The following is a 23,974-nucleotide window of genomic DNA, read 5'->3' as shown; positions in this document are numbered from 1 at the left end:
TTAAAAAAAATGTTATATGTATTTTTATCAAAAATATGTGTTTAATCAATGTTTCAACACAATTACATAACCACTAGCTTAGTCAAATGGTAAAGGGTATGACATCTAACCAAAAGGTTGTGCGTTCTAGTCTTGTTTGAGACAATTTTTAAGCTTATTTTTATACAAAAGTTTTTTACACAACTTAAATCATAATCAAATAAGCTCATTTATAATTAAATTGTTTAAACCCAACAAATTGTTTCTTTTACTTAATGCCCAATAAAAAGTTCGCCTTTGGCCAGAAAATTTTTTCGTCTTTTCGAAGCCGGCCCTGCTAACAAGGGGTTCATATTTCAATTAAATGAATAGTAACACTTTAAGTATACATTACTGGAGTATGCTTAGAAGTTAAGGTAGTGAAATTGACTAACTATAAATCAGATGTACAATTGTGACGAAGAAACACGCTAATAAGTAACTTGACCTTTACGGAATCAACAAGAGGCGTAGAATGATTCACTAGCTGAAACTTCTAGCAATAAAGTTGAGTTCACAACATATATTGAAGGCTAAGATTATGTTAAAGTCCAAGCCTCCATGTTTAAAGAATATAACATCCTCAAAAGAAGCTAGGTTATAGCATTACTCAATGCGCACATCATGTGATTATGGTAAAACCTCTTGTATAATGCCAAAGAATGCCACAAAATTGAAAGGATAATTCAATAAGACTTCAAGTCTAAACATTGTAATACTAATATCCCCGTGTGTTTTGTGCGAGCAAAGATCGAGTGAGGATCAACTTTGTAATACTAATCTCCCCGTGTGTTTTTAGTAGGATTGGGTTTGCTATCTAAAAGGCGGTTGCGGCGCAGCTTGTTGCCCGCTTACCTGCCACTTCATTGTAAATCGTTTGGATGTTTCTATGATATTAAATAACGCGAGGTTTGACAATTTATGACATTTTACAATTAAAAAAAAGCTAGAAACTTTTTAATATCATAAATACATAATATGTAGCTTATTCATCAAAAAGAAAAAAAAACATATATCCTAGGTATTTTATATATATGCATATATAGACAAGATGTCGAAAATAAATTCCTTATACCTATTTTAGGTAATATATAAGTTAAATATATAAGTTATCACCAGTCAAATCATTCCCACCAATCAGAACCCTATATAAACAACCCAATTTTCCCTTAAAATCATTTGTCACAAAACAAACAACATCTGAAAATGGCACCAAAGGCACAGAAGAAACCCGTAGCGGATCAGAAGAACAAGAAGTTGAGAAAGAAGTCGGTGGAGGCGTACGGGATCAACGTACTCAAGACTTTGAAGCTGATTAATCCTGATATTGGCATAACGCGTGACACTATCGAGAACATTAACTTTTTTGTGAATCATATCTTAGATAAGCTTATGAAGGAGGCTTCAAGACTTGCTACTATCGCTAGGAAGCGGACTATCACAGTTACACATGTTCACGCTGCTTTGAGGTTGGTGTTTCCAGGTAAATTGGCTGACGGTGCCATCTCTGAAGGTAACAAGGCGGTGAAGAAGTTTAATGAGAATACGATGTGTTATGATTAAGTTCAGTTACCAAGCTGTTCTTATAGTTTTGGTTTTTGTCTGAGATTGGTCTTACATTTATTTGGATGGTGTCATGAGTAAAATTCGAATGATATATATGAGATATTATTATTATTATTATTATTATTATTATTATTATTATTATTATTAGTTTGTTGGTTGCATCTAGTAATGCTATGAGCATTTGGTAATGTATAAAAGACATTTGGTAGTGATGGCATTTGCTGGTCGGAACTAGGGGTGCACATGGGTCAGTTTGATGCGGTTGTGTGTCAAACCCATAAGGCTAAGGGTAATGGGGCTTGGTTGAGCCCCAGGTGAGCCAAGCAAAACCCGACACGTAGGCGATGACATGGCACTGGATCAAGCCCCTCAACCAAACCCCGAAGGATGTAGTGCTCAGGAGATCCGAGGCTTGATCCAGTTATTTATTTATTTATTTTAAATATTAATTTTAATATAAATATTAATATTCTTCTTCACCTTCACCACATGGCTTCTTCACCTTCACCTATCACCAGACCACCGGACCACCACCACCACCACGATCCGGGGCTTCTTCCTCGGATCGTTCACACCACCACATGGCTTCTTCACCTTCACCGATCACCGGACCACCACCACCACCACAGATCACACCACCGGACCACCGGACCTACTCTCTCTCTCTCTCTCTCGAAAACCCAACATACACACACTTCTCTCTCTCTCTCAAAACATACACACACTCCTCTCTCTCCCTCTTTTACGCGCAGCGGCCACAGCCACGCCACCCAACCGCGCCCCGGCTCACCTGAGCGGTGTAGCGGTGTTTGCGAGCCACATCACCGGCCACCTGGGCCGCGCCCCGTCCTTCACGAGCCACTACCCACAGTCTAACCATAACGTACTGATTCGTTATGTCGGTTTCGATTAGTTGGTTTTGATGGTTATAGCGAGTAAGTTATGGGTCGGTTAACCATGAATGATTTTTAAGATCATATAACTGAAATCTTGGCAACTTTCAGGAAATTTACCTACTAGCATCTACAGAAACCAAATCTCATAAAGTTATTGAGCATCTTAGAAGAAAACACTTTCTTTTATGTTCTGGAAATTTTGCAATTACGCGTAAATGTGTAATGGAAACCGTTCTGATTACTTTCAGCTTATAATGGCAAAAGGAAAAATTTAGAACAAGAGGAATCATTGCTCGTTGTTCCACATTTCACACTAATTATACTCGCTGTATCACTTGGATATCTATTTATAACATGCCCTTCAACATGACAAACTAGAGAGTATTACAAACAAAATTTGGAAATTAATTCCGAATGATCATTTGACATACTATAACATAAAATGTGGTAACTTTCATGATTTAATCTCTTGAAAGTTGAACAAACCAAATTTAATACCAAAATTTCAAACCCCTATTTCTCACTTTACAGTTAAATAAGTGAAGCGGGTCGGTTATGATGGGTTTGGAATTATCTTTAACCAAAACCGACCTGTTTTGGCGATTTTCAAATATTCATTAAACCGACTCGTCGGTTATGGTTTGGTTAACGGTAATGGTGGTTAATTTGCTCACCTCTAATCGGAACCTATTTATTGAAGCAGTTGGTATTTGTTAACTGGTTAGTACCGCCTGGTTCGTGTAAACTTAGTTAGGCTTGTAAGCGAAACAAACATGAACGGAGAATGTTGTTTGTTTGTTTATATTTCAGGGATAAAATGATGAAACATGGTTTTCTTGTTCTTATTCGTTCGTTAAGAGAAAATTAATGTATTCGTGTAATTGTTCACTGCTGATCGAGCTAAAACCAATTAAAAGTAAATGAACAATAGTGTCTGCTTTAAAAAGCTATTTAAATTAGAATAAATTGTAATGGACAAAAAATATTACAAGTTGAAAGCTATACCAAAAATAATTAAAAGGTATGTATACTGCAAACTATGGAGGTGACATATCGATAACTTATGTTACTTTTTTTTTGAAGAACAGCATTTCAATCAACCAAGCCAAACACCCCTACTACCGAGAAGCCAAACAATTTTTTTCTTCCTTGCATCCGAAGGCTCGACCAAGCAGATGAGGGAATGCAACAACTATTACTAAGTTTTGCTATTAATCTATCTTTCCGTATCTCTCTTATTTTTGAATCCAGATGACAGATGGCATACAATGGTCTGTTAATTCTCTATTACTTAGATATACCCGTTACAGTCGCAGTGAGATTAGAGCACATGGTTTTGGTTTGGTCAAGGTTCGAAACCTTAATCCAATCACTGTCTTTATTTATAAAACACTAGGACAGTGGAGTGATTGATAACTATGTCGAGAGAGTAACGTTTCACAAGTTGTGACCGAGAACTGAAGAGGCAGCAGCAGAAGTAGCAGTCTGAGGGTATCCCACATCAATCGTTGGACAGAAAACACAGGATTGCCCCTAAGATTTGTTTATGTTTAATCACTCATCTCTTTTACATCTAATAATTGTTTATTGATTGTTGATGATCAATGTATGAAACTTACTGCGGTTTGTTCTCTCAAATTCTCAAGATGCCACTAATTGGCCTCTGTTATATTCGATCCTTAAATCAATATGTCCAGTTCTTTAACCTAAAAGGCCGAAACACATTATTCTTGGCAAAGAAACAAAAGCGTATATTTGCCTCAAATCAGCAACCAAAAAACACAAACAAAATATAGAACTTGAGACAGTTTGGTAACTTCAGAAGGCTGCAAATTTCTTTGTTAAGTTCAATGCAGATAGATTACTAGGAAATAGCAAAACCACTTGTCGCTTAAAGCAAAAACAGATTTTAAGACATCTCCTAAGATATATCATTTGGCACTAAAAAGTAACTTAAGATGCAAAATAAAATTTGCAGCAAAAATCATCAAGCATTCAAACTTGCTTAAACCGTAAAAAGATAGTCGTTGCTATCAGTGTTTGACTGTGTCGCTACTGTGTTTAAGGTTTCAAATCATGATGTTAAAAATTAGCCGTTTGTGAGAATAATTAAATTTTCAATTCACTTTGAAAGAAAAATAGGCGTTGGCTACCAATGTTTGAATTTGACGATATGAAGGTTAACATTTTAAATCTATTTTTAAAAAATAGCCGTTGGCTACCAATGTTTGACCATTAATTTTTCTGAACCCAACTAAGAAATAATTTTTCTGAACCCAACTAAGAAATATAGCCGTTGGATATCGTCGACAGCGACTTTATGATAATTAATTTCAAATCCTATTGTAGAAAAAAAGCCGTTGGCTGGCTACACTGTGACGTTAGGACAATTAAAATTTCAAATAGTGTTTAAAAATATAGCCGTTGGCTACGAACGTTCGGATAAGACATTATTATGAATAAAATTCCAATTGATATCTAAATTAAATTCCATTTTACTGTTTCAGATATTTTGCCATCTTTAAATACGGTTGTAATAGATGTGTTCAGTCGCATTTAGAACAACAAGACTCACCGTTGCCTCATACTATTACTGCCCTGCCATCCCCCCCCCCAACCCACACACACAACACAACCACCACCATTCTAAACACAATCATTGAAAAAGTGACAGTTACTGATTTAGACAACGACGAGCGCCTGCTCCTCCGCTGCACAACCAATCAACCACATATTCACACCGCACAATCACTTGCCTTTGCAGTCATCATCCATCCTACGAGTCCACCATTGGCCCGTTACTGCTACTCACTAAATTGTAAGTTTCTATCCTGTTTTACATGAAACTTTGATTATGATGAACCAGTTCTCACTTACTGTATGCATATCGATGGTGTTAAAATGTAAATATACAAAGCATGAAGGTTTGTCTAAATCAAAGGTTTTTTAAGAATTATTTTCCAATTCATATTAGAAAAAAAACTAAATATAATCAACCATTCTTGTAAAATTTACTACTCTTTTTAGCATTTAAATGATAAAAATAACCCCTTACAATGATGAATGTAGTTTGACCGAATCAAATTAATTACCAGTCACTTTTTTTTTAATCTTCTTTCTTGGATATATACACCGTTATTTAAATCATTATAAGATCTTGCAGCAAATCAAAAAAAGGAAAAGAAGAATCTAAAATGTGTTAGATGCAATGTTGATGGAGCATGTCAGACGCTCTTGGCTGCAACCGGTGATATCTCAAAAGGTGAGAGGCTATACTACGATTATAACAGTTATGAGCATGAATACCAACTCATTATTTCGTTTCTTTTGTTGTGTATATATAGATCTCAAGCAAAGCTATGGGCGTAATGAACTCGTTTATTAACGACATTTTTGAGAAGCTGGCGCGGGAGAGTTGGAGGCTTGGTAGGTACAATAACAAGCCGACTATTACGTCGAGGGGGATTTAGACTGATGTGAGGCTTGTGCTTACGGGTGAGTTGGTCAAACATGCGGTTTCTGAGGGTACAAAGGGGATTACGAAGTTTATGAGTGGTTAGAGAATGTTGCGCATGTGTTTTAGATGTAAATATTTCAGTTATGAAATTAGTTGTTGAAGTATATGAATCTAATTTTTTCTCATTATTCAGATTTTACCATAAATTATTATAATAAAAGAGTTTCTTATATAAAAATATGTCTTAAGTTAGATTATAGATGGCATACAAATAATATGTTAATTCTCCTTTACTTAGATATAACTGTTACAATTGCGGTGAGATTAGAGACTATAACGCAACGAGATTTGTCCTGTAAATTTAAATAAATGTTACTTGGTTCCAAGCACATGTTTTTGGTTTGGTCAAGGTTCAAAACCTTAACCAAATCACTGCCTTTATTTATAAAACACTCGGGCAGTGGAGTGATTGATGAACCCGGTAGATCATGATTCAACCAATAATTCAACCAACAATCAAGAACATAACAAGAAGAAGAATAACAAGAGATGAAACCCGAAACACAAACTTTATTGATCAAACAAGACACGATACAAATGTTTATATCGAGCATCTATTTATAGTTTGCCTCATGGCAGTTAATTAACCATCACTGGCGGTTATATACCTACCTTTGCGGTTATATAACTACCTGGTAGTTATATAATTAACTTAAAACCGCCCATAACCGCCTAATATTTACATCAAGACCCCTAACTTACAAATGTTGCATAAAGCACCCGAAACTATATTTTTATATTAATTACAAAATTGAACCACAACATTTATATCGAACTTGATCACACAGTTAAGGCCAACAACTGATAACTATTTCAAGAGAGTAATGTTTCACAAGTTGATTTAGAACTTTGATTTTTAAATGAAGGGGTTTTATTGCCCTTAAGATTTTGTTAATGTTTAATCACTCGTCTCTTTTACATCTAATAATTGTTTATTGATGATCAATGTATGAAACTTATTGTGGTTTGTTATCTCAAAATGCCACTAATGGGTCTCTGTTATATCCCCTAAACCGATCTATCCAATTCTTGGCAAAGAACAAAAGCATATACTTGCCCCGTATCAGCAAACACAAACACAAACAAAATATAGAACTTGGGACTGTTTGGTAACTTCAGATTGCTGCAAAGTTCTTGGTTAAGTTCAATGCATATATCTCATGCTAAGAAATAGCAAAACCACTTATTGCTCAAAGCAAAATAGATTATAAGAGATTTCCCATGATATATCATTTAACACTAAAAATTAACTTAAAATGCAAAATACCAGTTGCAAGCCTGCTTAAACCATCATGAGACTCATTGTAGCAATATAGTCTTTGGCTAACTGTAACGTTATAATGATCAAACTTTCAAGGTTGTTGGTATCAGTAATTGACTACTGTGACGCTAGTGTTTAAATTATCAAATCTTGATGTTAAAAATTAGCCTTTTACTATGATGATTATATTTTCAAATTACTTCGAAAGAAAAATAGCCGTTAGAACAATTTAAATTTCAAATGGTGTTCAAAAAATATAGCCGTTGGCTACCAACGTTCGGATATGACATTTTCATGAATAAAATTCAAATCTAAATTGGCATCTGAATTAAATACTATTTAAAAATTTCAGCTATTTTGCAATCTTTAAATACCGTTGTACTAGACGTGATCAATTACAGTTAGAAACAACAAGAGGTTCACCGTTGCCTCATACTATTCAACCCCCCCCCCCCCCCTTTCTCAAAAAATAAAAACATCATTGAAAAGGCGATAGTTACTAATTTAGACGATGCCAAGTGCCTGCTCCTCCGCTATACAGCCAGTCAACCACACCACAACACCACTTGCCTATGCAGTCACTGTCCACCCTACAAATCCACCATTGGCTCGTCGCTCCTGCTCATTGTCACTGAAACACCGACTCCTCCATTAATTGTAAGTTTCTATTCCCTTTTGCATGAAACTTTGATTGTGATGAACCAATTCACGCTTAACGTATGCATATCGATGTTGTTAAAATGTAATTACAAAACACAACGGTTTGTCTAAATCAATGATTTTTCTAAGAATCTTCTCAAGCACGTTGATTTATTTTCCAATTCAGATTAGGAAAAAAAACTAAATAAAATCAATCGTTCTTGTAAACTTTACTACTCTTTTTAGCATTTAAATGATAAAATTAGCCCCTTGCAATGATGAATGTAGTTTGACTGATTCAAATTGCCGGTCACTATTTTTTTAAAAAAATTTGAACCTTCTGATATATACACCGTTATATAAATCATTATAAGACTTTGCAGCAAATCAAAGAAGAAGAAGAATCTAAAATGTGTTAGATGCAATGCTGATGGAGCATGTCAGACGCTCTTGGCTGCTACCGGTGACATCACAAAAGGTGAGAAGTTGTACTTTGATTATAACATTTATGATCATGAATACCCGACTCATTATTTTGTTTAGTTTCTTTGTGTGTATATAGATTTCATTTTGATAAACAACAAAATGAAATCAATACATATATAAAGAAACTACACAAAATTTTGAGTTGGGTATTCATGTACATAACTGTTATAATCAAAATACAACTTCTCGCCTTTTGTGATAAAACGAGTAGCAGCCAAAGGTTCTGACATGCCCCATCAACATTGCATCTAACACATTTTAATTTTTTCTTCTTCTTTGATTTGTTGGAAAACGTTATAAGGATTTAGCTAACGATTGAGTAAAGAAGATTCAAAATTGAAAAAAATGAGTGTCTGGTTGTTTGATTTAATCAAACCTTATTCATAATTGCAAGGGACTGTTTTTATCATTAAAATGCAAAAAAAAAGAGCACTCATTTTTACAAAATGAAAACGGTTGATTTGTTTAGTTTTTTTAATTTGAATGGAAAAATATAAAACATGTTGTGAAGTTTCTTTGGAAAATTACTGATTTATACAAACCGTGGTGTTTTCTATATTTGCATTTCACAACATTGGTAGGTATGCATACACTAAGTAAGATTTGTTCCATCATAAAAAAAGATTCATGCATAAGGGAACAGAACTTACGAGTTAGTGGAGGAGCCGGTGTGACAGTGAGTAGCAGATATGGACCAGTGGTGGACTTGTGGGGCGGGCGGTGACTGCAGAGGCAAGTGGTTGTGCGGTGCAGTTCAGGGGTGGACTCGTTGTGCAGTTGAGGGCATGCATTGCTTGTATGTATGTAAAGGGGTTTGACCACCTCATCCAAATGAGCTTTATCTGCCTTTATTTTAAACATAATTCTGGCACTCTTTCTGGCCTTACCGCTTCTTAGTGAGTTGTATCCTCTTGTGTATTTATGTATATGTTTTTGGTATTTAGTTTATTTTTTATGTATGTGTAGTATTTAAGTTTTAAAATTTTATGATGCAGAAACATATATGTAGTTGCTGTGTTAACAAAACTGGTTTAAATTTTAAAAATATAACTAGTTTAGAGAGTTTCTGTTTTTATTGCATATGTAAGTTAAGGGTCATGTAAACTGTTAAACAAGTTTTAGAGGATATGTGTTTTTATTACTAGTTTTTCTAAGTTACCTTTTTGTAGGATCACTTTTGTAGTAGTAATTTATTAAAATAAACAATCAAGTAAGTTATAAGTTTAATTACTTTCTAAAAAATGTTAAATATTTTCTGTTAAAATATATGCTTAACTATAATTTTCATTTATATTTTTATTTATCATTTACAAAGTATTAAAAACACAAAAAAGATGAACCCAACTTGTTTCAAGTCAAAAAAAACATCATAATAATAATAATAATAATAATAATAATAATACATGATTAAAAAAAACACAATTCAATATGATGCTTTTCTTGACAAAAATGTATGATAGTTTCTTGCTAGCAGAGGGGGTCATAGCTTGTAATGCAGCTCAAGTTTCATTTTTAGATACTTTAAGCAAAACAAGTTTCTTGCTAATTAAATTTAACCATCTAGTTTTCTTGAAATATTTGTAACTGCGTATATGATTTACATAGAATCATTTAGTTAGATACCTACCTAAATTAGGATCTAGGCGTGAACAGAGTTTATCAGGAAGAAGCTTTAACTTAAGATGTTGGTTGGAGCCCTTCAATAATAGAAGGGTCTCTCCAAAAATAAGCGTATACCACTTTAAGCAGCGAGCACACGGTATTCTTTAGTAAAAGGCGAAAGAATAGTTCGCTTTGTGCTCACTGCGTGGCTGCGTGCCTTTCAACAGCGCTACCTGCTTGCATTAAATACTCAAATGCACTGCTTTGCTTTTCTCTAAACAGCCGATGTGGGATGGTTGGACTCCACATATCCGTATTATTTAAAAGGTTTCATATTATATTTTCTACCCAATTAAATTCATATTTGTAACTTCTGTTGGACGTTATAATTTACATAATCTTTGTCCTTAAAAGTGAACTGGTAGACCTACCTTTGAATGTTATTCTGTAAGCATATGAAACCAAAAAATTAGTTAATAAGAAGAAGGGCCTCTCTAAATATTTGTTATGGTTATTATTTGCTAAAACCCGACTTAGATGTTTGATTTCCCATTTTTTATCGTCGTCTTTAAGATCTTACGATGTATATGAGAAATTTTGCTTACGTCCATTAGGTATAGGATCCCAACCTTGGCCTTGAGATCTCGCTTCTGCACATTTTTGGCTGGTTTGATTACTGCTGTGAACAAACCGTCCGTACAACTAATGGATGCTCTATCAGTTAAGCGAAAAAACACAAACAAACGCCATTTTCGTTTAATTGTGTTCACAAACGTTTAGTTATATGTCCGTTTGTTTTAGTTCGTTACATTAAAATTTCTAATAATTTTGAAACTTTTACATTTTATTTAGTTTTAAAATAAAACTTATTCGCAGGTATGTCAATTGCCAACTATGAAAGTTACATACTCACATACCGATTATTTAACTTCTTGTTGGTTAATTTATTAAATATAATTTTGAAAGTACTAGAAAATTAGTGTAACTATTAATAGGTTCATAAAGTTATATTGGAAAGTATGTGTCTTTAAAATATTTAAACATTGTTCATAAACATTTGAATATAGTTTAGGCAATTTTAATAGTAATTAAACTAGCTTTTTGAACATTTTTTTATAACTAATTATTTTATATTCTGTTATTACTTATTAATAGATTACATTCCTTGCTTGCCAACTTAATATTGACTTCCTTACCAACTTAATATTAACTAACGTATCTTTCTCTTTTTTTTATTATTGTGTTGTAATGTGTATTAACTATTGAAGAAGAAGCAAACTAAAGTTGTAATTGGTTTACTTGACCCCACACAACACATACTTGGTCTCCAAGTTCTATTTTCCCAAACTTGGTCTTCAACCCACCTTTTAAACTCTCACTCTTTTATAGTTGTTTTATTTGACCCCATAAAACATGCTTACGTTAAAATGTTGTTAAATTTTTATGATCATTTTGCTTAAACGGCCGCGACGGGTTGAAAACGCAGTGGTGGTTATGCACCGGTGAGAATTTAAAGTAGTCATCGATTAAGAACTTTGTAGTACTTTATGGACAACGCAGTCGTTATCACGATCTTCTGATGTTGATGAGGGAACCAACCAATGTTTGCTCTTCTGGCCAGTTTCCACTCAACAATAAATCAAACCATTTAGTATTGTCTAAGGATTTCTAAACTGACTGATCAAATTTTAATCAAAACTACCCATGAAACCATATTGATGGCTGGTTTGTGCGGTTTTAACCTGAATCATGAACACTCTAGCTGCACCTTTTTGTGGACACGGACAAGGATAGGACTTCAGTAAAACGTATGGTTAAGGTTAAGGACTTTTAGAGAAAGTGTATATTTTTGCCTTAGATTTGCATTAGGAGCTTAGAATTTCTTATATTTCCATGTTAGCTCAAGAAATCGATACACTAAATTGCCTGTGTGTTCTTCAAATCGTAGTGTTGTTCTTGAATTCGTCGAACTCTAGGGTTGTAGATGGCTAAACGGTATTGATTACGTCTAAAAAGACTATTATACCCTCACGTAATGTATAAAAAGACATTTATGACCCTCATGTAAGAGAAACGTGATAACGAAGTAACGGCATAGTTGGATGCCGTTTGACGGGGGGCATAATTGGCTATGAGGATTAAATTGGCAAAATGTCAAACTTTGGACTGAAGTGGCAAAAGTATTAAACCATAGGGACGAAAATACCATTAACTCAAAATAAATAGAAGAAAGACAAAAATACCCTTAAAATAACGGCATAGTTGGATGTCGTTAGACGGGTGGGACGTAATTGGCTAATGTTTAAAACTATGAGGACTAAATTGACAAAATTTCATACTTTGGCCTGAAGTGGTAAAAGTAGCAAACCACAGGGACGAAAATGGCCATTAACTCTATCCTAAATTAGAACTATGGTGACGTAATGGCTATGATTGGGCCAAGTGGCGAAACACCATTAGGCCATGTTAATTTGTATTTTTTTTTAGTTGGTACCGTAACTAACGTAACGAAAATCGACCGAATTCGTTTCGACTCACCGCCTCAACGTCCGAGGCTGATAATGCGACGGGTTTTACCAATGCCCGGGTTTTGCGACTCATTGCCGCAACACCCGCGATCGACACCGCTCGGGCGGGTTTCACCAACGCCCGGGTTTTGCCGATCGAATAAATATCATTTTACATATTTTATTTTTTTATATGATAATCTTTTTATATGTTAATTTGATGAATTTATTTTTTAGGTTTTATCAACGTTGTTCATACCATAATGAATGTAGCCAATACCGACTGAATTCTCGTTGACTCGTCGCTGAGACATCAGGTTTTAACGTACAAATTTTCCACCGTTGCGGTTACGAACTTTTTAATATGTTAGTTATTTTGTTATAAGTTATGAGTGTGTCGCTAATGTATCCGCATTGACAAATTATTTTTTTAATATTGTATTCGTATCTTAACGAACTTAACTCATACCAATCATATCCACAATATGCATTGCCACAATGCGATAAAGACATAAACATATTCCCCTCAACGTAACACACTAGATAAAACACTAGTTATGAATGATTTATCAGTGCTTCACAACCCAAATCCAATCCTACCAAAAACTATATTTTGTCTAGTTATTAATAAAGGAAAATCACTAGACTAGTCCTTGACTAAATGAATTATAAAAATTGCTATGCAATTTGTTGAATTATCAATTAATATTTTTTTTGACGTCGAAGGACGAAGAATGGCTTAGCAGATGATGGCGCATGAAATGAAGAGTTTGGTACAAATTCATCCTAAATGCGTCTTGAAATACGAAATTTTAAGGCACATTTTCTCATGTTTTTGGAAGTTGTGGGGACCCGTTAGGAAACATTAAAAGACTGTCGGAAAATTATTTCAAGAACTTTTAATAGAAAATATGACTGGTCCCCAATATTTTTAAAAAACCCGTCGGATTTTAACACTTGTCTGAATTTTATTGGCGAAAGGATTTTTCCAGATCTCGTCTTCTTAGTCCAAATTTAATGGGTTTTTATGAATATGTTGAAATTTATGGCTATTTTTCAGTTTCTTTCTCCTAAAATGGTCATTTTAGGAATTTTCCCAAATAACAATAGACCTTATTATAATAATAAAAAAGGGGAAAATTCTCAAAATAGTCCTTTTAGGAGAGAGAAACTAAAAAATAGTCTTGCCAGACGGTCTTTTAATGTTTCCTAACGGGTCCTCACAACTTCCAAAAACATGGGAAAATGTGCCTTCAAATTCAATCTTTCAAGACGCATTAAGGGTGAATTTGTACCAAGAAGACGAGTTTGTAGTTTATTTCTTATGTGTTTAAATTTAGTCTAGACCTTCAAAATTTATTTATATTCCGTCTATACCGACAATATAGTATGAGATTCCGTCTTTTCCGACATGATCATCCAAAGAATATACATGAGTTATCTTCATCATCTTCCACCTCATACCACCCTAAACCATCCTCTCATATCACTCTAAACCTTATCTTCCATGGATTTTGATAATGTTGTTGTTTGTTATGGTGGTAATTGTAACACCCCGACCAAAGGCGGATTATACATCGGGGCGCCACATATTGTTTCATTACTCGTGACACTATTGGGTGTCAATATTTAATAAATACATTCATTCGCGCACGCGCAAAGTAGACATAAATCATCATAAATCAATATATTATAAATCATAATATTCGAACAGCCATAACTTGTCTTGATACATTTTAATCTAGGTCCAAAATAAAGAAAACTTCCTACGTGTCCTCAAGCTCCAAAACAGCTACTGCAAACCTGAACATGTGTTAAAATAAAACGTCAAACACTTGCGTGTTGGTGAGAAATCAAGTTTAATACAATACATAGATAACAATAAATCTGCGCGCAACATGTGTATGTCTGGTTTTCAACAAGGGTGTAATCTGATCGGGACCAACTCTAAGATTCATAGACTGCCAGTGCTCACAATTGAGCTCACAAACAAGACAAACTGTGCATGTGTAAACAAAAGAGAAAATCATAAACGATAGTTCTCCCGTGTTCATCTAATGGTACCATGAGAACTGCGGAATAGACCGACAAGACGGTTAATGATCCACACATACAAATAAACAGCCAAGTCTACGTCCTCAACACATGGGATACTGCGCGACTAAAGTTCATAAACAGTTTAAGACTCTAAGTTTGTATGAACACATGAACATCCCAAAACATTAAAAGCAAAAAGGGATTAGGTACGAGATTACTCACTTGATAAACGATGCGGTGTAAGATAAAGCAAGAACCAACTTTAAACAAGCACAAGTTAACCTATAAATAAGATTATTGTTTTAATGATTTGTTTTAAGTCTTGATTATAAGTTAGCATAATTAATAAGTAAATTATTATATATAATATATATTACCGGAAAAGCAGGGCAGAACAGGGAGGAAGACGGAGGCAGAGAGGAAGACGGCAGAGAGAGCAAGGAGCAAGAGAGAACAGGAGAGATTAAGTGTTTTGTGTGTGTAGTGTTAGGAAAATAACATTATTATTTATAGAGAAACCCTAGGGAACACAATCCCTAGAAAAGGGGAAAAGATCTCCAAAAAGCAAAAGATTCCGAAAGCAAAAGATATCAAAAGATATGGCAGCTGCAGGGGACAAGAGAAAGCTGACAGGGAACAGTAAACAGGCATGGGCGGGTCAGATAAAGGTACTGGTCAAGCATGGAAAAAGCAGATCTCCAAAGATAATGTCAGTCACTTTTTCTGCCAACCAATGGGGTTGGTGCGCATGCTGCGCCAAAAGTAACTTTTCAGACATAAAGCAGATTAGGTCAACAGCTCAAAAGATAAGACATCACAAAAGCAAACGGCTAGATTAAACAGAAGAAAAGACTCAAGACAGCGCGAGAAAGCTTGAGCGCGAAGGCAGCCACAGAAGGTCAAGAGCGCGCGAGCGCGAAGGCAGACAGAACCAACCTTAACGCGTCGCGGGAAGAACTACATTTCTAAGCGCGCCGCGGGAAGAACTTCAATTCTAAGCGCGTCGCGAGAAGAACTATACTCCTTAGCGCGTCGCGGGAAGAACGGTATCCATAGCGCGCCGCGGGAAGAACTAAAATCCTTAGCGCGCTGCGGGGACAGTTCGTCTCGCGTATCGCAGTAACAGGTGGTCTTCACGCAGGCTTCCTTGTAAGGAGTCTGGCGCGTGGAGCTGCGCAGACAACCTTAGGCGGAAAGGAACAAAGGACAAGCAAAGAGTTAGAAGAAAAAGAGGGAAACCAGGCGTAAGGGCGGGACGGCGACAAGAGGGAAAAGAAGGCGGAAAGAGAGAAGAAGAATGACGGGACGGCGGAAAGAAAGAGAGAGAAAGAGGCGGGAAGGAAAATATATATATTATTATTAAAAGTAAAATATAAGTATAAATAAATATTAAATCATAAAAGAAAGAGATCGGGTCAGAGGAACGGGTACCTGGGTCGGGTCGGATCGGGGCAGATGTCACAGTCTCCCCTACTTTAAGAAATTTCGTCCCGAAATTTATCTCGAAGTAGGTTGCGCAGAGAACAGGTGCGGGTACTTGATCTTCATTTGATCTTCCCTTTCCCATGTAAACTCGGCTCCGCGCTTGGACTCCCAGCGAATTTTCACGATAGGGATGCGACTGCGCTTGGTTTGCTTAACCTCGCGATCCATAATCTCAACAGGCTTCTCAACGAAATGCATGGATTCATCAACTTGAACTTCATCAAGTGGAATGTGAAGGTTCTCGTCGGCTAAACACTTCTTGAGATTGGATACATGGAACGTTGTATGCACATTACTGAGCGCGGGCGGCAGGTCAAGTCTGTAGGCAACTTTTCCTACACGCGCGAGAATCTTAAATGGTCCAACATATCGAGGAGCAAGCTTACCTTTCTTCCCAAAGCGGACAACACCCTTCCAGGGCGACACTTTGAGGAGAACAAGATCACCAACTTGAAATTCGAGAGGCTTTCGCCTGCGATCTGCGTAACTCTTCTGTCGGCTTCTGGCAGTCAGCAGATGATCACGGATCTTGGCGATTTTATCGGTTGTCTCTTGAACAAGTTCGGGTCCTGTGATTTGAGCTTCTCCCACTTCGCTCCAACAAATCGGGGAGCGGCACTTACGACCGTAAAGTGCTTCAAATGGGGCCATACCGATACTGGAATGATAGCTGTTATTATAAGAGAACTCAATCAAAGGCAGGTGTGAATCCCAATTACCTCCAAAATCAAGAACACAAGATCGGAGCATATCCTCAAGAGTTTGAATAGTTCGCTCAGACTGACCGTCAGTCTGAGGATGATATGCCGTACTCATGTCCAAGCGAGTTCCTAGCGCAGATTGGAGAGATTTCCAAAAGCGAGATATAAAACGGCCATCGCGATCGGATATGATGCTCAAAGGAGTACCATGGCGGCAGACAATTTCCTTGACATAAAGCTGCGCGAGATGCTCAACACGGTAGTTTTCACGAATGGGCAGAAAGTGAGCAGACTTAGTCAAACGATCCACTATTACCCAAATGCTATCATGTTTGCTTGCTGTCAAAGGTAACTTGGTAATAAAGTCCATCGCTATACCTTCCCATTTCCACGTAGGAATTTCTGGTTGTTCGAGCAAACCAGATGGGCGTTGGTGTTCAGCTTTTACTTTAGAACAAGTCAGGCATTTAGCTACGAACACAGCAATATCCTTCTTCATACCGGGCCACCAATAAGTAATGCGCAAATCCTTGTACATCTTATCAGCGCCAGGATGAATAGAATACCGAGATTTGTGCGCTTCACTCAGGATATCAGCGCGAAGATCCTCATCAAAGGGAATCCAGATGCGATTAAGATAGCAGAGAATTCCACTCAGATTAGGGACAAAATGCGCTTCCGCGCCACACGCTAACTCGGCGCGAAGGTTACCATTACTGATGGATGCGCGCTGCGCGTCACGAATGCGCGATTCAAGGTTGCTTTGGATCGGAGCAAAGTGAAGCTGCGTGCGCGGCAAGATACAGTTAAGCTGGCAGGGTTTTCGGCTGAGCGCATCGGCTACCACATTAGCCTTACCAGGATGATACCGGATCTCACAATCGTAATCGCTGATGAGTTCGTTCCATCGGCGTTGCCTCATGTTGAGTTCCTTCTGATCAAAAATATGCTGAAGGCTTTTATGGTCAGTGTAGAGGATACACTTAGTACCATAAAGGTAGTGTCTCCAGATCTTCAAGGCAAAAACAACTGCACCAAGTTCGAGATCGTGAGTTGTATAATTCTTTTCATGAACCTTAAGTTGCCTTGATGCGTAAGCGATAACCTTGCCTCGTTGCATAAGAACACAACCGAGACCTTGGTTGGATGCATCGCAATACACGACAAAATCTTCATTACCCTCAGGTAACGCAAGGACAGGAGCTTCACACAACAAATGCGTGAGCGTTAGAAAGGCTTCTTCTTGTTTCGAGCCCCAAATATACGGTTTACCTTTGTGCGTTAGAGCTGTTAAAGGCAAAGCGATCTTCGAGAAGTTCGAAATAAATCGCCGGTAATAACCAGCTAAGCCCAGAAAGGAACGGATTTCAGAAGGAGTGGTCGGCGTAATCCAGTTCTTGATTGCTTCAATCTTGGATGGGTCGACATGAATACCCATCTTGTTTACAACATGACCAAGAAACTGTACTTCATCAGAACAAAATTCACACTTGGAAAGCTTAGCATAGAGCTGCTCGGCTCTAAGCTTTTGCAATACCAATCGGAGATGTTGCTCATGCTCGGCCTTGGTCTTAGAATAAATCAGAACGTCATCGATAAACACAATCACGAATTTATCTAAGAAAGGCCGACACACCCGATTCATTAGATCCATGAAAACGGCGGGTGCGTTGGTTAAACCGAAGGACATGACCAAGAATTCAAAATGGCCATAGCGAGTACGAAAAGCAGTCTTGGGAACATCTTCATCGCGGATGCGCAACTGGTGATAGCCAGAGCGGAGATCAATCTTGGAAAAACAAGAGGCACCTTGGAGTTGATCAAAGAGGTCGTCAATACGCGGTAAGGGATACCGGTTCTTAATGGTGAGTTTGTTCAACTCGCGGTAATCAATACACATGCGAAACGATCCATCTTTCTTTTTAACGAACAACACCGGAGCACCCCAGGGCGAAGAGCTAGGGCGAATGAATCCTTTAGCAGTCAACTCTTGAAGTTGGCTTGCCAATTCTTGCATCTCAGCGGGCGCAAGACGGTAAGGAGATTTAGCTACGGGGGAAGCACCAGGGACAAGATCAATACGGAACTCGACTTCACGAGCGGGAGGGATACCAGGAAGATCATCAGGAAAAACTTCAGGAAAATCACGCGCAACAGGGATATCGCGAAGCTTCTTCTTTTCTTCAGCAGGTTTAACCACATGGGCTAAGAATGCAATACACCTTTTCCGCATGAGCCTTCGGGCTTCGGCGCAAGACATAAGTTTAAGACCGCGGGAGGGTTTCTCGCCGTAGATATGAAGATCACCATTTTCTCGAGGTATGCGAATCATCTTCTTGGCGCAAATAACTTCGGCGCGATTCTTCGAAAGCCAGTCCATACCAATGATAACATCAAAACTTCCAAGAGGCATGGGGATGAGATCGATTAGAAAATCGTTTTCGTTAAGGTTAAGCGTGCAATCTTTAATCACCGAGTTAATTAAAACAGTTTCGCCATTAGCCAATTCAACTGAAAAATCTTCTTTTAAGTTATCGCGCGGTCGCGCAAGCTTCTGCTCAAAGGCGCGAGAGATAAAACTTCGATCGGCGCCAGTATCAAAAAGTACAGAAGCATAAAATCCGTTAAGTAAAAATGTACCATTAACTACGTCATTATTCGCTTGCGCTTGGTGCGCGGTTATGTTAAAAGCTCGTCCGCGTGTCACTTGGTTCGAAATCTGGTTCACCGGATTCGCTTGCGTAATCTGAACTTGTAGTCTCGGGCATGCGTTCCGGAAATGACTGGGATCACCGCAGTTATAGCACGACCTGGGTCGTGGGTTAGGGTAGATTGGTTGTGGGTTCTGCGGGTAGACTGGTGGTGTCGGCGCAATTGGATTGGCGGGAAGGACTCTACAGTTTTCTGTAAGGTGACCAGCGCGGCCACATCGGTTACAAAGTCGACATGGGACTTGAGGTGGGTGGTGAAGTCTACAGGTTGGGCAGAAGGGGTGGTTTCCTGTGTAAGGTTTCTTAGTTGGCGGGGCAGGGAGTGCTGGATTGGTTAAGGCATAGTTGTGGACTATAGGGGGAGTTGGGTAGGCTGACAGAGGGTTAGGCGCGTATACTGGAGGTTGGTAGGCGGGTTGCTGGACTATGGGCGGGCTGGTAAGCGCGTAAGCTTGTCTGCGCCTACGTTTCTGGTTATGGTTTGAGGGTTCTGGTTTGGTTTCTGTTGGTTCAGGGGCAGATTTGGTAGGTTTGGTCTTCTCAGCTCCCCGCAGGAACAGGGTTCCTGCTCTGACATGGTTGTCGCTGAGCACAGCGGCCAATTCGATGGCGTCAGAGAGGGTTAGTGGGTTCCTGGCCCATACAGAATCTTGAATTTCCATGGGGAGACCCCCAAGGAATTTCTCTATGGCTCGGCGGGAAGGGGTAACAAGGTGAGGGACAAGCAGGCTTAGTTCATGGAAACGTGTCGCGTACTCGCGCGCTTCACCGCTGTATTGCTTCAAGTTCCAGAATTCTTCCTCCAAGCGCTTAACTTCGTTGGGAGGGCAGAATTCTCGCGTCAGAATTTCCTTAAATTCCTCCCAGAGCATGCTGGAAGCAGCTTCTGCGCCACGCGCATGAGCTACTCCATTCCACCATGTAAGCGCTCTAGATTTCAGGACACTGGAAGCATACAGGGTTCGTCTGTCTGAGGGGCATTGGGTGTGGAGGAAAGTGTTTTCTATTTTCTCAAGCCACTGGAGCATCACGGTGGCTCCTTCAAGACCTGTGAACTTTGGAGGGTTACCCGCGTTGAAGGATTTAATGTTGTAACCAGAGGTGTTGGTATTGTTTTGGCTCAAAGCTTGGGCTATTGCGGTGGCCATTTCCTGGGAACGTTGCAGCGAACGTCTGCGCGCGGCTTCTTTCTTCTTGAGATGGCGAGCTGATAGCGGAGGCATTCTATAAAAGTTTTAATTTTAGTTAATATCTTGGTTTTAGCGCAAAGTATAACCTCGAAAAGCTTGGTTTCACGGAGTCAGTTACTGTCAAAAGTTAAAGTAAAATAAATGACCCTAAATGCAGACTTTAATAAAGGTAACAAATTCGAATCAAGAAATCGACAATTCATGTATCACCATGACTTTCCGAATTCCCAATTTAAAATATACGAGCAAACGAGTATTGGAGATTGACGATTCATGTATCACCATGACTTTTCAATCTTCAATATAAAATATACAAGAAAATGAGTATTGGAGAGTGACAATTCATGTATCACCATGACTTTTCAAGTCTCCAACCTCAGAACATAATCGTAAATGGAAATTGAAAATCAACTATTCATGTATCACCATGACTTTTCGGATTTTCAAATCCAACAAACGAGTATGTAAGTAAAATCAATAAAAATCGAAATTCAACAAAAATCGAAATATCGCGGAATAGAACATAAAATCATATACTGCGCAAGCGCGAGCATATTCATAAATAACGAGTAATTAACAATAAGCGCGCAAACATGAGATTTCTCTCATGCGCGAGAAGGGACTCTTAGGTATTCTAGGCCGTTACGTCTAACCACCTATCCTAAAGTCACGTAGCTCTGATACCAATCTGTAACACCCCGACCAAAGGCGGATTATACATCGGGGCGCCACATATTGTTTCATTACTCGTGACACTATTGGGTGTCAATATTTAAAAAATACATTCATTCGCGCACGCGCAAAGTAGACATAAATCATCATAAATCAATATATTATAAATCATAATATTCGAACAGCCATAACTTGTCTTGATACATTTTAATCTAGGTCCAAAATAAAGAAAACTTCCTACGTGTCCTCAAGCTCCAAAACAGCTACTGCAAACCTGAACATGTGTTAAAATAAAACGTCAAACACTTGCGTGTTGGTGAGAAATCAAGTTTAATACAATACATAGATAACAATAAATCTGCGCGCAACATGTGTATGTCTGGTTTTCAACAAGGGTGTAATCTGATCGGGACCAACTCTAAGATTCATAGACTGCCAGTGCTCACAATTGAGCTCACAAACAAGACAAACTGTGCATGTGTAAACAAAAGAGAAAATCATAAACGATAGTTCTCCCGTGTTCATCTAATGGTACCATGAGAACTGCGGAATAGACCGACAAGACGGTTAATGATCCACACATACAAATAAACAGCCAAGTCTACGTCCTCAACACATGGGATACTGCGCGACTAAAGTTCATAAACAGTTTAAGACTCTAAGTTTGTATGAACACACGAACATCCCAAAACATTAAAAGCAAAAAGGGATTAGGTACGAGATTACTCACTTGATAAACGATGCGGTGTAAGATAAAGCAAGAACCAACTTTAAACAAGCAGAAGTTAACCTATAAATAAGATTATTGTTTTAATGATTTGTTTTAAGTCTTGATTATAAGTTAGCATAATTAATAAGTAAATTATTATATATAATATATATTACCGGAAAAGCAGGGCAGAACAGGGAGGAAGACGGAGGCAGAGAGGAAGACGGCAGAGAGAGCAAGGAGCAAGAGAGAACAGGAGAGATTAAGTGTTTTGTGTGTGTAGTGTTAGGAAAATAACATTATTATTTATAGAGAAACCCTAGGGAACACAATCCCTAGAAAAGGGGAAAAGATCTCCAAAAAGCAAAAGATTCCGAAAGCAAAAGATATCAAAAGATATGGCAGCTGCAGGGGACAAGAGAAAGCTGACAGGGAACAGTAAACAGGCATGGGCGGGTCAGATAAAGGTACTGGTCAAGCATGGAAAAAGCAGATCTCCAAAGATAATGTCAGTCACTTTTTCTGCCAACCAATGGGGTTGGTGCGCATGCTGCGCCGAAAGTAACTTTTCAGACATAAAGCAGATTAGGTCAACAGCTCAAAAGATAAGACATCACAAAAGCAAACGGCTAGATTAAACAGAAGAAAAGACTCAAGACAGCGCGAGAAAGCTTGAGCGCGAAGGCAGCCACAGAAGGTCAAGAGCGCGCGAGCGCGAAGGCAGACAGAACCAACCTTAACGCGTCGCGGGAAGAACTACATTTCTAAGCGCGCCGCGGGAAGAACTTCAATTCTAAGCGCGTCGCGAGAAGAACTATATTCCTTAGCGCGTCGCGGGAAGAACGGTATCCATAGCGCGCCGCGGGAAGAACTAAAATCCTTAGCGCGCTGCGGGGACAGTTCGTCTCGCGTATCGCAGTAACAGGTGGTCTTCACGCAGGCTTCCTTGTAAGGAGTCTGGCGCGTGGAGCTGCGCAGACAACCTTAGGCGGAAAGGAACAAAGGACAAGCAAAGAGTTAGAAGAAAAAGAGGGAAACCAGGCGTAAGGGCGGGACGGCGACAAGAGGGAAAAGAAGGCGGAAAGAGAGAAGAAGAATGACGGGACGGCGGAAAGAAAGAAAGAGAAAGAGGCGGGAAGGAAAATATATATATTATTATTAAAAGTAAAATATAAGTATAAATAAATATTAAACATAAAAGAAAGAGATCGGGTCAGAGGAACGGGTACCTGAATCAGGTCGGATCGGGGCAGATGTCACAGTAATTGGCAAACCGATAACGGAAAGTATGATTATGTTCCAATAAACTGTAAACGGGGAGGTGTTAGTCTTGCTTCAAACATTAACCATTCAAAGCTAATTGATTTACTTGAAGCTCGGTTTAAGATAACACACATTTCTCGATTATCATACAAGTTCTCATCGTACTCGTATCCGGTTGATATAGAAGAATATGGACGGCTACCACAATATTTTCAAAAAATATGACCCCCTTAGTTCAAATTTTTCAAGTAAGTGTCTTGAAAGACAAAGTTGAATGGCACATTTTTCCATGGGTTTAAAATATATAGGGTCGAGATAAAAAACTTATATAACCCGTCTGGCAAGACAACTTTTTAATATAAAGATTTTGTGAAGAATATGGACGGGTACCACAATATTTTCAAAAATATGATCCCCTTCATTCAATTTTTCAAGTAAGTGTCTTGAAAGACAAAGTTGAATGACACATTTTTCCATGAGTTTAAAATATATAGGGTCTAGATAAGAAACTTATATAACCCGTCTGGCAAGAACGCTTTGAAATATAAATTTTAGTTCAAAAATATGGAGGGATCCCTCAATATTTATAAATTTATGATCTTATTGGTACAAATTTACCCTAAATGCGTCTTGAAAGACTGAATTTGAAGGCAAATTTTCCCATGTTTTTGGAAGTTGTGAGGACCCGTTAGGAAACATTAAAAGACCGTATGG

The 23,974-nt window shown here is 38.1% G+C and overlaps 1 protein-coding gene and 1 non-coding gene across 2 annotated transcripts; one reads left to right on the top strand and one right to left on the bottom strand.

Annotated features, from left to right (window-relative positions):
• The first annotated feature begins 1,224 nt into the window (after positions 1 to 1,224).
• LOC143556496 (histone H2B.1-like) lies at positions 1,225 to 1,581 on the top strand. The gene has a single exon (XM_077045797.1). It carries the CDS (start codon positions 1,225 to 1,227, stop codon positions 1,579 to 1,581), a length of 357 nt encoding a protein of 118 aa, XP_076901912.1.
• Positions 1,582 to 10,077: 8,496 nt separating this feature from the next.
• Positions 10,078 to 10,196, bottom strand: LOC143556854 (U5 spliceosomal RNA). Its single transcript, XR_013139455.1, has one exon. It is a non-coding gene; the product is annotated as a U5 spliceosomal RNA (small nuclear RNA).
• Between the last annotated feature and the right edge of the window lie 13,778 nt (positions 10,197 to 23,974).

The sequence above is a fragment of the Bidens hawaiensis genome, unplaced genomic scaffold, assembly GCF_021521415.1.
Source record: "Bidens hawaiensis isolate Kalapana, Puna unplaced genomic scaffold, B.hawaiensis_p1.1 tig00001035_1, whole genome shotgun sequence".
NCBI lineage: Eukaryota > Viridiplantae > Streptophyta > Magnoliopsida > Asterales > Asteraceae > Bidens > Bidens hawaiensis.
Note: the sequence above shows the minus strand (reverse complement) of the source record. Positions and strands in the feature narration are given on the sequence as shown.